Consider the following 10,964-nt stretch of genomic DNA (forward strand, 5'->3'; position numbering starts at 1 on the left):
CGTCTTTTAAAAATGACCCTGGGGCCTCCCTGGTGGCTCAGTGGTGAAGAATCTACCTGCCAATACAGGAGACACGGGTTCCATCCCTGGTCCGGGAAGATTCCATATGCCAAGGAGCAACTGGGCCCACGCACTGCAATTCCTCAGCCCGTGCTCTGGAGTCTGGGGGCCACAGTCCTGAGCCTCTGGCTGCACCTACTGAGACCCAGGTGCCCGCAAGCCTGTGCTCAGCAACAAGAGACACCCTGCGATGAGAAGCCCACAAGCTGCCAGGAGGAGAAGCCCCAGCGATGAGAATCCTGCATGCTGCCAGGTGGAGGAGCCCTGCTCACCGCAACTGGAGAAAAGCCTGCATGGCAGCGAAGACTCAGCACAGCCAGAAATAAATAAATAAAGTTATTTTTAAAAGCTATCCTAAAGATGGTTAGTACTCCCAGTATTTTCCAGCATTTTTGAAAACGTTTCTTGATGTGTCACTGAAGTTTCTGTTTTTGATCCGTATTCTGTAATGGCAAGCAAAATGAGAGTTTTGAACCTGAGAGTTGGTAAAGGCTCAAGTCACCTGAAAACGCAATTTTCTGAAGTTGTATGTATGATCAAGAAGTCCAGACTCCTAGCAACGATCAGGAGTGTTCCAGGAAAGAATAAAGTGGCCAAAGGGGGTTGGTTTAGTTTACGGCCCACACATTTCATAAAATTCTTCTGTCTATAAGCTCAAATCTACTTTGACAGAAAAACGGTGAGGCTGTTGATCAACCAGCCCAAGGAAAACAACGAAGAATTGTGCGGAGTGAGCTAGCCGAGTGGTGGGAGAGAAGACTTATGGAAATGACCGAAGCCCAGTTTCAGAGCAAAGATGCCTGCAGGGAGCTGGGAGGGGGGCTGGCGTTTTCATCAGAGCCTCAGTTAGCTTGATAATGCGTTCCGTTTATCCTGTGTAGATTAAGAGCGCCTTCAGATAACCGATTCCATTACCTAAAGGCCACACATACCACTTTAGGTCAATTAGAATTAAAAGGAATCTTGATCAGTTAATTAGACCATCCAGTGGCATAGCTTTAAAGTTCAAACATAGAGGAAAGGGGAAAAACACGTTTAGAGCCCAGTTGCCCACACTCCACAACGTTCAACTGGGTAAGAAAGGAAGATTCAAAACGGGAAGCCATGTATGGATGAACCTGTGCGCAGGGCGGGACAGACACACACGCGGAGAATGTCGGTGTGGACACGGCAGGGGTGGGAACTAACGGGAGAGCGGCTCTGACATGCGCACGCGCACACACGCACGACTGTGTGCACAACGGAGCGGCTGAGAGCCTGCTCTGGTGCAGGGAGCTCAGCTCGGTGCCCTGCAGTCACCTCGGGGGTGGGATGGGGTTTGGGGGTTGGAGGAAGGTCTCAGAGGGAGGGGGTATGTGTATGTGTAACTGATTCACTTCATTGTACAGCAGAAAATCCTGTAAAGCAGTCATACTCCATTAAAACAAACATAAAAAGCTGGGAAGCATCACTCCAGCTGTGCTGCCTCCGTGTTGCGGGCTGGTCATCTGTGAATGGGACGGGCGGTGGGGGGTCCAGGGCCCCCGAGAGGATTATGTGGGAGTCGTCCAGGGCCTCTGCCCAGGACTCCCAGCTCTATTAGAGAAGACGTCTTCGGAAAATGTCAGCCCTTAGTTACAGGTTGAAAGATGGCTGCGGCCCTTGGAAGGAAAGAGCATGTATTCTAACCGGTTAAAAGCCTCTTCATTCTGAGAGCAGAGAGACAGCCTGTGTATCCGCCCCCCCCCAGCCCCCCCACGAACTCTGAGGCCCCACCCCAGTACGACCCAGAGCGTCTCTCTGCCGGGATCCCTGTCCCGCCCCTCCGCATGGGAGACCGACGGGGGAGGGAAGGGCTGGATCCTGTGTCGGAACCACCGGGTTGGACGTGCTCACCTCTCTGAGCTCTGCTCTTCTCACTTCTCGTACTAAGCTTCCCAAGTGCGATAGGGTGAAACTCACTTAGGTTTATAAAGCTGAGTTAGTGATGGTGTGGAGTAATCAATACTGCCTTCATCTTTACGCCTTTCTCAGAAACAAGGGTCTTGGTTTCCCTAAAGAGCTTTCAGATGTATATGAAGGCCAGAGCCAGTTGAGTTACCAGGGTCTGTTAAATGTGGTGTTTTGTAAGGAAAAAAAAAAAAAAATCCAATCTGCTCCTTGATCACCTTTCCCAGAACTCTCTGCTTTACTTTTGGGGGCTGTGCATTTTGAGGGATCTTAGTTCCCCCACCAAGAATCGAACCCTGCGTCTGACAGGAGTCCTAACCATCAGACTGCCAGGAAATTCCCTTCAGAATGCTTTGGTGAAGGGTTTTAACACTCACAGATCTTCCGAACAGAAACTTGGAATCGGGAGGCAGGCCCCCTGCTCTTAATCAGAAAGGGCTGGTCTCTTCCTAAACGCAGCGTGGACCACAGGTAACTGCTGGCGCCTAACCTGATGGAAAGGTTTTCCTTTTGTTCTCTGGAATAAGGGCACCTGTGGACAGCAGCCGAGGCTGACTGTACCCTGGGCGGCGGGGACGCGGCTCCTTTGTAGAAGCTGCCCCATCGCACCATGATCTGCAGCAGCCGCTTTTCCAGGACCCACGATGATCAGATCATCAGGAAATTCAAAGAGCTCTCCTTTCTGTTTATAAAAGGAGCTTTGACTTTTTAAAATTGAAACTCAGGTTGTTTTTTAACAGCTCACTCCCAGCTTCTTACATGTGTTTTTGTTAACTTGGGTAACGTCACTGGGGGAGTGATTGCTTCTTTCATCGGGTGATAGGTGCTTCATTGATTGATTGATGATTGGTTCATTTATAGATTGTGTGTGTGTGTGTGTGTCTGTATGATGATGAAGACAATGATCAGAGGTAGCTTCCTCTAAACCGAAAATGTCAGGGACTTCTCTGGTGGTTGAGGGGCTGAGAATCTGCCCTCCAGTGCAGGGGACTCGGGTTCCATCCCTGGTTGGGGAACTGAGACCCCACATCCCTGGGGGCAACTGAGTCCACACGCCAGACAGAGAGAAGCCCTCCGACTAGAGACGGTCCCTCGTGCCGCAACTGAGACCCAGTGCAGCCACATAAATGTGTTTTTTAGTGTCTTTTTTTTTCCAGCTTGAGACGAGGCCATTGGAACATGTCTCCCTAGATACAAATCAGATGGTTACATTAGGGCAGCCCAGATAAAATGCAGTAAATCGCAGCAAAAGGAATTTCTTCCTGTTTGTTTCCCTTCATTTCATGGGACAAGTTAAGTGACGATGTCATAATCAATCTAAAGAGAACACGTTCATGCACATTACTAATTTTTACCTTTAGGAAGTAGCTTTGTGGCTGGACCCGGGGGTGGGAGACTAGGTTAGGGCCGGGGAGAAGGGACGGACTCCCACTGCTCCTCACTCACCCTTCTCTGTCTGCCTCTCAGCTTGCACCTACAAAAACCAGGAGTGCCGACTGACCATACATTATGAGAATGGATTTTCGATTACCACTGAACCACAGGAGGGCGCCTTCCCCAAGACAATCATACAGGCTCCTTATGAAAAGCTGAAAACGTCTTCGGACGATGGAATCAGGATGCTGTATTTAGATTTTGGAGGCAAAGACGGAGAGCTTGTAAGTGCGCTTTTCTTGAGACAGTGTGATTCCGTGTATCTCCTTATGCAACTCACCCATGCTGGCTCGCAAACATAATACAGCCTTATATTTATGTAGCACTTGATTATTAACAAAGTGTTTACAGGTTCATGTCTTAATGGATCCTTGAAAAACAGTGATGGCATCCAGTTTTTTCAGTCCTTTACTTTGGTCTTATTTGAATATTACAGAAATATTTGAATCAAAGGAAAGGATCCTTTATATATAGTCAGCATTAAATTCTTCTCAAAGAGGGCCTCCCTACCATCAAAATGTACCATTCATTGTTTAAAAGCATCTCATCTAAACTGGGCGTAGTGCGAGGTGTCAGGAATACACAGATGTAAAACGCTGGTCCTGCCCGTGGTCTCCGAGGTCTCAGGCGAGGAGACGGTGAAGAGCCCAGAGGGGAAGGGGCAGCCAGGAAACCCAACAGTGCTGGTCAGCTCCTCCGCGCAGAGAGAGGACCAGGCGAGGACCGGGAACCGTGAGCTCCTTCAGGAGGCGTCCAGCAAAACCAGCCACTTTGTCAGTCAGGGCGACATCTCTACTTCTTCTGTCATTGCAGATGGCCCATGTGTCTAAAATCACAATCTCCTGCGATCGTGACCGACTACCATAATGAAAAAATATGTTACTCTAGTTCCTCTGAAGGGTGGAAGTCACACACTCTTCCACTTTCTAGCACGGGTGTTCTCAGGAAGACAGAGCATCTCCTTTACGCTGTGGAGTGTGGAGCAGCAAAGACGGACTTTGATTCGGGAGCCGGCCTCAGTGTAGGCCCTTCCTGGTCACTGGCTGAGTCAGCGTATTTGCTGACTCATACTTGATAACCTGAATGGCGGGGTGTATAAGATGCAGAGACAAATCTCTAAAACTAAGATCTAGTCATTGTAACTCAGCTATTAGGCTTGCACAGCCATTCCCTGCCCCCGGGGCTTCCCTGGTGGCTCAGTGGTAAAGAATCTGCCTGAAGTGCAAGAGCTGCAGGAGACGGGGATTCAATCCCTGGGTTGGGAAGATCCTCTGGAGGAGGGCATGGCAACCCTCTCCAGTGTTCCTGCCTGGAGAATCCCACAGACAGAGGAGCCTGGTGGGCTGCAATCCACGGGGTCACACAGAGTCGGACATGACTGAGCACGCCTGCACCCCCTCCCACCCCCACTCCTGTCTCTCAGAAGGAAAGGCCACACTTAAAAGAGCATTTAAGCCCACACTCCGCAACTGAGACGCAGTGCAGTCAAAATAAATAACTAAAACTTAAGGAAAGAGTACCTGTGAGTGTTGAGTCACTCAGCCATGTCCGACTCTGCGCCCCGTGGGCTGACTTGTGACCTGACTTGAAAAGACTTAGGAAGGACTGATTTTTCTGCTGTCGATATATTAGTCTGAGAAGCTCAGTTTTTTACACACCCTCCCCAGGATCTAGCTAAGCAACCCCTAGAGGCAGGTGCTAGGGAAGGGAGCAGAGACTGGTGGTGGAAAATTCAGTAAACTGAGGGCCAAGAGGCCTCTGCTGTCTTTCTGAGTCTGGAACTAACTCATCATGTGTCCTGGGCAAGGCCTCTTATTTCTTTGGCTCCGAGTCTCCCCATCTGTAAAACACAGGGACTGAAGTAGGTCATCTTTAAGGTTAGTTTGAAAAGTTACGTTCTGTGTTAGTAAAAGCGAATATGGTAGTTAAGTGGATTTCCCTGGCGGCCCAGTGGTTAAGAATCCGCCTGCCAATGCAGAGGACACAGGTTCGATCCCTGGTCTGGAAATTAAGATCCCACAGGACAATGAAGCCCACTTGCTCCAGAGCCCGTGTTCTGAAATAAGAGGAGCCCCTGCTCACCGCAAACTAGAGGAGAGCTGAGCACACAAACACAGCGCTGCAGGAAACACCCAGTGCCACCAAAAAACAAGAGAGAGGATGGTGGTTAGGCCCAGAGTCTGGCATCAGATAGGCCTGCATCTGAGCCCATGCTTTCTCTTTACCGTAAGCTGTATGGTCTCAGAAGGCTTTGCTGCTGCTGCTAAGTCACTTCAGTCGTGTCCGACTCTGTGTGACCCCATAGATGGAAGCCCACCAGGCTCCCCCATCCCTGGGATTCTTCAGGCAAGGACACTGGAGTGGGTTGCCATTTCCTTCTCCAATGTGTGAAGGTGAAAAGTGAAAGTGAAGTCGCTCAGTCGTGTCCGACCCTTAGCGACCCCACGGACTGCAGCCTACCAGGCTCCTCCATCCATGGGATTTTCTAGGCAAGAGTACTGGAGTGGCTTGCCATTGCCTTCTCCACAGAAGGCTTTAAACTTCACCAAATCTTAGTTTTGCACTTAAGACATGGAGATAGTAAGAGTAGCTATCCCAGAGGGATTCTTTGAGAATTAACTGAGATAACGTGCAGCAAGTATTCACACGGCGCCTGGTTCATGCTAAGTACAACTTAACTTTGCCGGGTGCTACTTGGTCAGGTTGTTATTCTCCAGCATCAGAACAGAGCTAGGGGTAAGGCGGATGAGCTGGGAGAGCAGCCCTGGTGTATGCACTGCTGTGGGCAAACAGACAGCTCGTGGTACAGCGCTGGAAGGCACGGGGGCCCGGCCAGGTGCTGTGGCGCCCTAGAGGGGTGGGAGGGATGTCTGTGTGCTTACGGCTGATTCACACAGAGGCACAGCAGAAACTCACACAGCCCTGTAAAACAGTTATCCCTGTTACAAAAATATCCTACGATAAACCATCTTAGAAAAGAATATTTAAGAAAGAATGTACGTATATGTATAGCCAAATCACTTTGTTGTACAACAGGAATTAACAACACTGTAATCAACTATACTTCAATAAAAAAAATAAAAAACGAGATTAAAAAAAAGAATCAGAACCAACAGTGCTCTTGAACTAGGTCAGGTGATGAAAACTCAGCCTGTTCGGCTCTGACCTCGTGCCAGCTCTGTAGGGACACGGGGAAAACAAGCCTTCAGAAGGAGCCTCCGCAGACGGTGCTGCAGCTGCTCACAACGCCATGAGCTGCGAGGATGCGGCTGCTGTCATAGAGCTTCTGTATTTTCTGGTTTGTAAGGGATTTTCGCCTGCAGTATCTCATTTTAATACTCCACCCTGTAAGTTAGGTTAGACTGAGAATAATTTTAAACGAATTGTCCAAGTTTATGTACACACCTGAAAAGTGTTAGAACCAGGACTCAAATCTATGATGGGAGATTTAGCACTGCCTCACGCTGTTCTATACCGAATCCAACATAAATAATCGTGATACCAAAAATAAAAGGTTTAGACAGTCAAGGAGGGCGGCACTGATACATGCACTATTGGTATGTGTGAATTTCACAGAACTTATTTTGGGAAATAGACGAGATGTAAGGAGTAAGTTCAAAGAGTTGGATTTTTTAAAAAATCTCACTGGGGGGCAAGGATTCAAAAACAGTTGCTCCAGTTAACACTTAAAAGCAGGAAGTGCCTGGATCTGTTTGATGTGTAAATCACTATTTTGTGTCAAGCATTCATTTAAAATTTTTCATGTTTTCTTCTTTTTAAATTCCAGCAACTGGACCTTCACTCCTGCCCCAAGCCGATTGTTTTCATCATTCATTCCTTCCTGTCAGCTAAGATTACAAGACTGGGGTTGGTGGCCTGAGCAGAGGGGCGAATGACCTCTGAGCAAAGGAGGCTTCACTGCCCCCAGAACAGCGTCGTGTCGGACAGCATTCGCAGTGACCACCAGATGCAGCATGTCAGCTCAGACCCCAAGTCCCGCGTAGCAGGGTCCGCTTCTCTGTCCGTTTCCGCAGCTGTAAGGGGTACCCTCAGAAAACGCCGCAAGGACTGTCAGAAGGAAACTGTCTTTTTAGCTCAGTAACAGGGCAGAGAGGTGGGGCTGATGGAAACAGAGCACAGCTCTTAGCTAATGACAGCCGAGGATGTGCTACTGCAACCGCCTGTGCGGCTTGTAACCAGTTTCTAGGCGACCGGCTCACCCGTGAAGCCAGGGCCGAGCGGATGAGAAACGGCCGATTTCCACCTCCCCGCCCCACCCCAGGAGTGAGGACCCCTCGTTTTACTGGGCCCCATTTCCTGCTTCTCAGTTGACTTCCACTGGTAAGGAAAGGACACAAATGGAAAGCCACCTTTTATTTAAGTATGAAACAGCTGTTACTTTTTCTTAATGAATTACCTTTCAATGATGTAGGAGGATTCTGCAGTGTTCTGAGCATATGATGAGTGGGAATTAACGCATCCGATACTTAGCTGTAAGCCAGTAGATTCTGAGCCAGAGTAGACTGCTTAAATTGCAAAGCTTTGCTGAAGACTGGTTTGCATGAAAGAATTAATTCTGGGACTACACTCATACCAAGGCCTGCTATTTTAGAGCCATGACTTAGAGCTTTATTTATAGAAAGCAAATTATGGATTTTTTTTTAAAAGATGGTCATTTGAGATATATATATATGTATATAATAATTCACGGGGTGGGTTAACTAATTATACCCATTTTGTGGTTTTCGGTGGAGTACTGAGCAATGTATTGGCCCTTATTTCTGCCTGTGCTGTATGCATGCATTTTCAAGCAAGTAATAGAGCCTTATATGATTCTGTTTAATGCTGGGTTTTACAGAGAGAGCCAGTGTTGTAACCCATGAATAGCACTTGCAGCTCTTTGGAATTCCAGGGAAATAATATAATGACCTGATATTTTTCTACAAGAATACTTTCGACAGCTTAGTGAAGTCGCTCAGTCCTGTCCGAGTATTTGCGACCCCATGGACTGTAGCCTACCAGGCTCCTCTGTCCATGGGATTTTCCAGACAAGAGTACTGGAGTGGGTTGCCATCTCCTTCTCTAGAGCTTCCTGACCCAGGGATCGAACCTGGGTCTCCAGCATTGTAGACAGACGCTTTACCATCTGACCCACCAGGGAGGTCCCAGACAGCAGTCTTATTGATATAACACTTTTGCTTTTATCTTTCAAAACACATTCACTGAAAACAGCCTGTTATTTGATTTTAAAGTCACTTGCCTCAAATCTTGAAAATGAGCTCTAGAATTTCTGTATTTGCAACACTTCTCTCCTCTGTAGTTTACACAGACAAATGTTCCAGGTTAGATTTGTGTATCTTTTCAGAGAGCTATGCAGACAGCTTTAAAAAGTGATTTTGTTCACTCAGATACATGTGTTTATGGAGTTTTACTTTAGATCAGCATTTTACTTTAGATAGGTGTTTCCCCAGAGTAATACAAGTAACATTAATTCACGTTCCAAAGGGTATTGATTGAATGGTATTTTGTGTAGAGGGAAATAAGGGTTAGTAATCAAAAACTTTGTGTTATAGACAGCATTAAAAAATGCTGACCAGAGTTCATGGCTGCAGCCCTGTTCAAAGACTTTATTGCACACTGCAGTTCTGCAGCGGAAATGATCCTAACACATAGGGACGATCCCACGTCATTCCTAACACATCTACAGAACTACTTTCTAAGACATCTTATGAAGCTAGTGTTTAAACACACACACACAACAAAACAATCACTTTGGGAAACACAGCTTTAACACTGATTTTGTTTTGTTTCCTATTTTAAAATGCTGAAGAGTGAAGTCCCAGCCCCAATGTTGTAAGAAAGCTTCGATGGATCTGTAAATTGTAATGCACTCTTTCATGATATATTTTCAAAATCACTGGAATGTTGTTATACAAGAGGCCTATACTTATGTATTGTAAATAACATGAAAATACAGATATTAATGCCAGTAGTTCAATGTGTAATCTAAGGTGCTCAGTACTACATGAAGTGTGAGTTACTCAGAATTAAGTTGCAAAGATCCTATTATATATTTATAGACACATTAAAATGATAATAATTACAAATACTATTTCTTCATCACTTGAGTTTTAGACTGATTAATACTGGGTGGGGGGTCAAAAGAAACTACATTTTCTGCATTTATAAAAGTTTAAATATTTATATTTTAGAAAAATATATTTGAATAAAATCAATGCATTTTCTGAATTAAAATGTTATTAGCAAGAAATAGAAAATTTTACTAAGAATTGCGTATATAAATCATTTTTCTTCCTCAAAATTAAATTGTATCATACCAGAGTGGCTATGATGAATCAATTCAAATATTCTTTTCTCCTTCAATTTGAATTCAAGTTATTACTTCACACTGTAGATCTTAGTCTTGTCTTGATGTGCGTTATGAATGATGTGAATAACACAAGCTCATACATCTGGATCATACCTGGGTACGGAAAGCAAATCAACTGAGTCATTTTGGGGGATTTGTTTTTGTCCAGTTCCCTCCGTGATCGACTGTCTCATGTTTGAATCGATGAATTATTAAATTCACAATGTCTGTTCTTTTACATGCAAACCAACTCCAACGAATGATGTCCAGTACTAGACTTTGAGGGAAGCTGCCAAATTGTTAAGAGTAATTAGGTGAGCCCTTTGGTGTGGTGACGTATCTCTAAACCACCCCATGGGAATTTAAAGAAAACCAACAGGAATACATATACCAAGTTTTTTTTTCCATGTTGACTAAGTAGGAGAAACAAATCTATTTAAAACACCATTCAGGCAGAGGCATTTAACTGTATCAATTGATGCACCGAAATGCTGAAAAAAATGCATGTTGCTTTGTCCGAAAGCTTGTTGACCCTTCTTGGCTGAAGTCAGAAGGAGTGGTCTTAATGGGCAGGGGTCCTCTGAAATTAACGAGTGGGGCCTTTCTGGCCCCTGTTTTACAGATATTAGATATTCTGTCGAGGGGACTGGAGTGGACTGGGGTGAGGGTGTAATTTATGAATGTACCACATGAGTTTGTAAAATGTGCCTCTGTTTATAGCACTATGGCTATCCTGTAAAATTTATATATGGATTAAATAAATACTCACCTCTGCATGTGGTAGGCTGACCAGTGGTTTCCTTAATAGCCACAGAGGGATATGGGCCCATAAAGACACACCTTGCTAGTCTCTTCCTCCAAGATTGGCCTAGAAAGGTGCCATCGGTGGGGGGTCGGGGGTGCCACTAGCTGTTTTTGTGTGTACAGTTTCATGTTGGGTCTTCACCTGGGGCTTAGGGCTTTTAACTCTCATTTTAACTACATTTTCATGGGATTTTATCTATACACCAAGCTCCAAATACTCAAATTCTCTTTAGTACCAGAACTTGGTTTGTGTTCAAGTTACTTGTAATAAATACAGCAGGCTGGGGTTGAGAAGTCTTTTACTATTTGAAAACCGGAGGAAATATGTGTAAATCATAGATAAGGGACTAGGGTCCAGAAACTATAC

At 45.8% G+C, this 10,964-nt stretch overlaps 1 protein-coding gene across 1 annotated transcript in view; it reads left to right on the forward strand.

The window, feature by feature from the left end:
* SNTB1 (syntrophin beta 1) overlaps positions 1–10,592 on the forward strand; it is a 250,812-nt gene extending 240,220 nt beyond the window's left edge. Inside the window, exons 6-7 of the mRNA XM_055431756.2 lie at positions 3,457–3,647; positions 7,211–10,592. Coding sequence (XP_055287731.2) covers positions 3,457–3,647; positions 7,211–7,303 — 284 coding nt within the window. The 3' untranslated portion in view covers positions 7,304–10,592. The remainder of the gene's footprint in view (positions 1–3,456; positions 3,648–7,210) is intronic.
* Positions 10,593–10,964: the final 372 nt, after the last annotated feature.

Source organism: Moschus berezovskii, chromosome 16 (assembly GCF_049115385.1).
Source record: "Moschus berezovskii isolate FMDL1 chromosome 16, NW_MosBer_1.0, whole genome shotgun sequence".
NCBI classification, from domain to species: Eukaryota; Metazoa; Chordata; class Mammalia; order Artiodactyla; family Moschidae; genus Moschus; species Moschus berezovskii.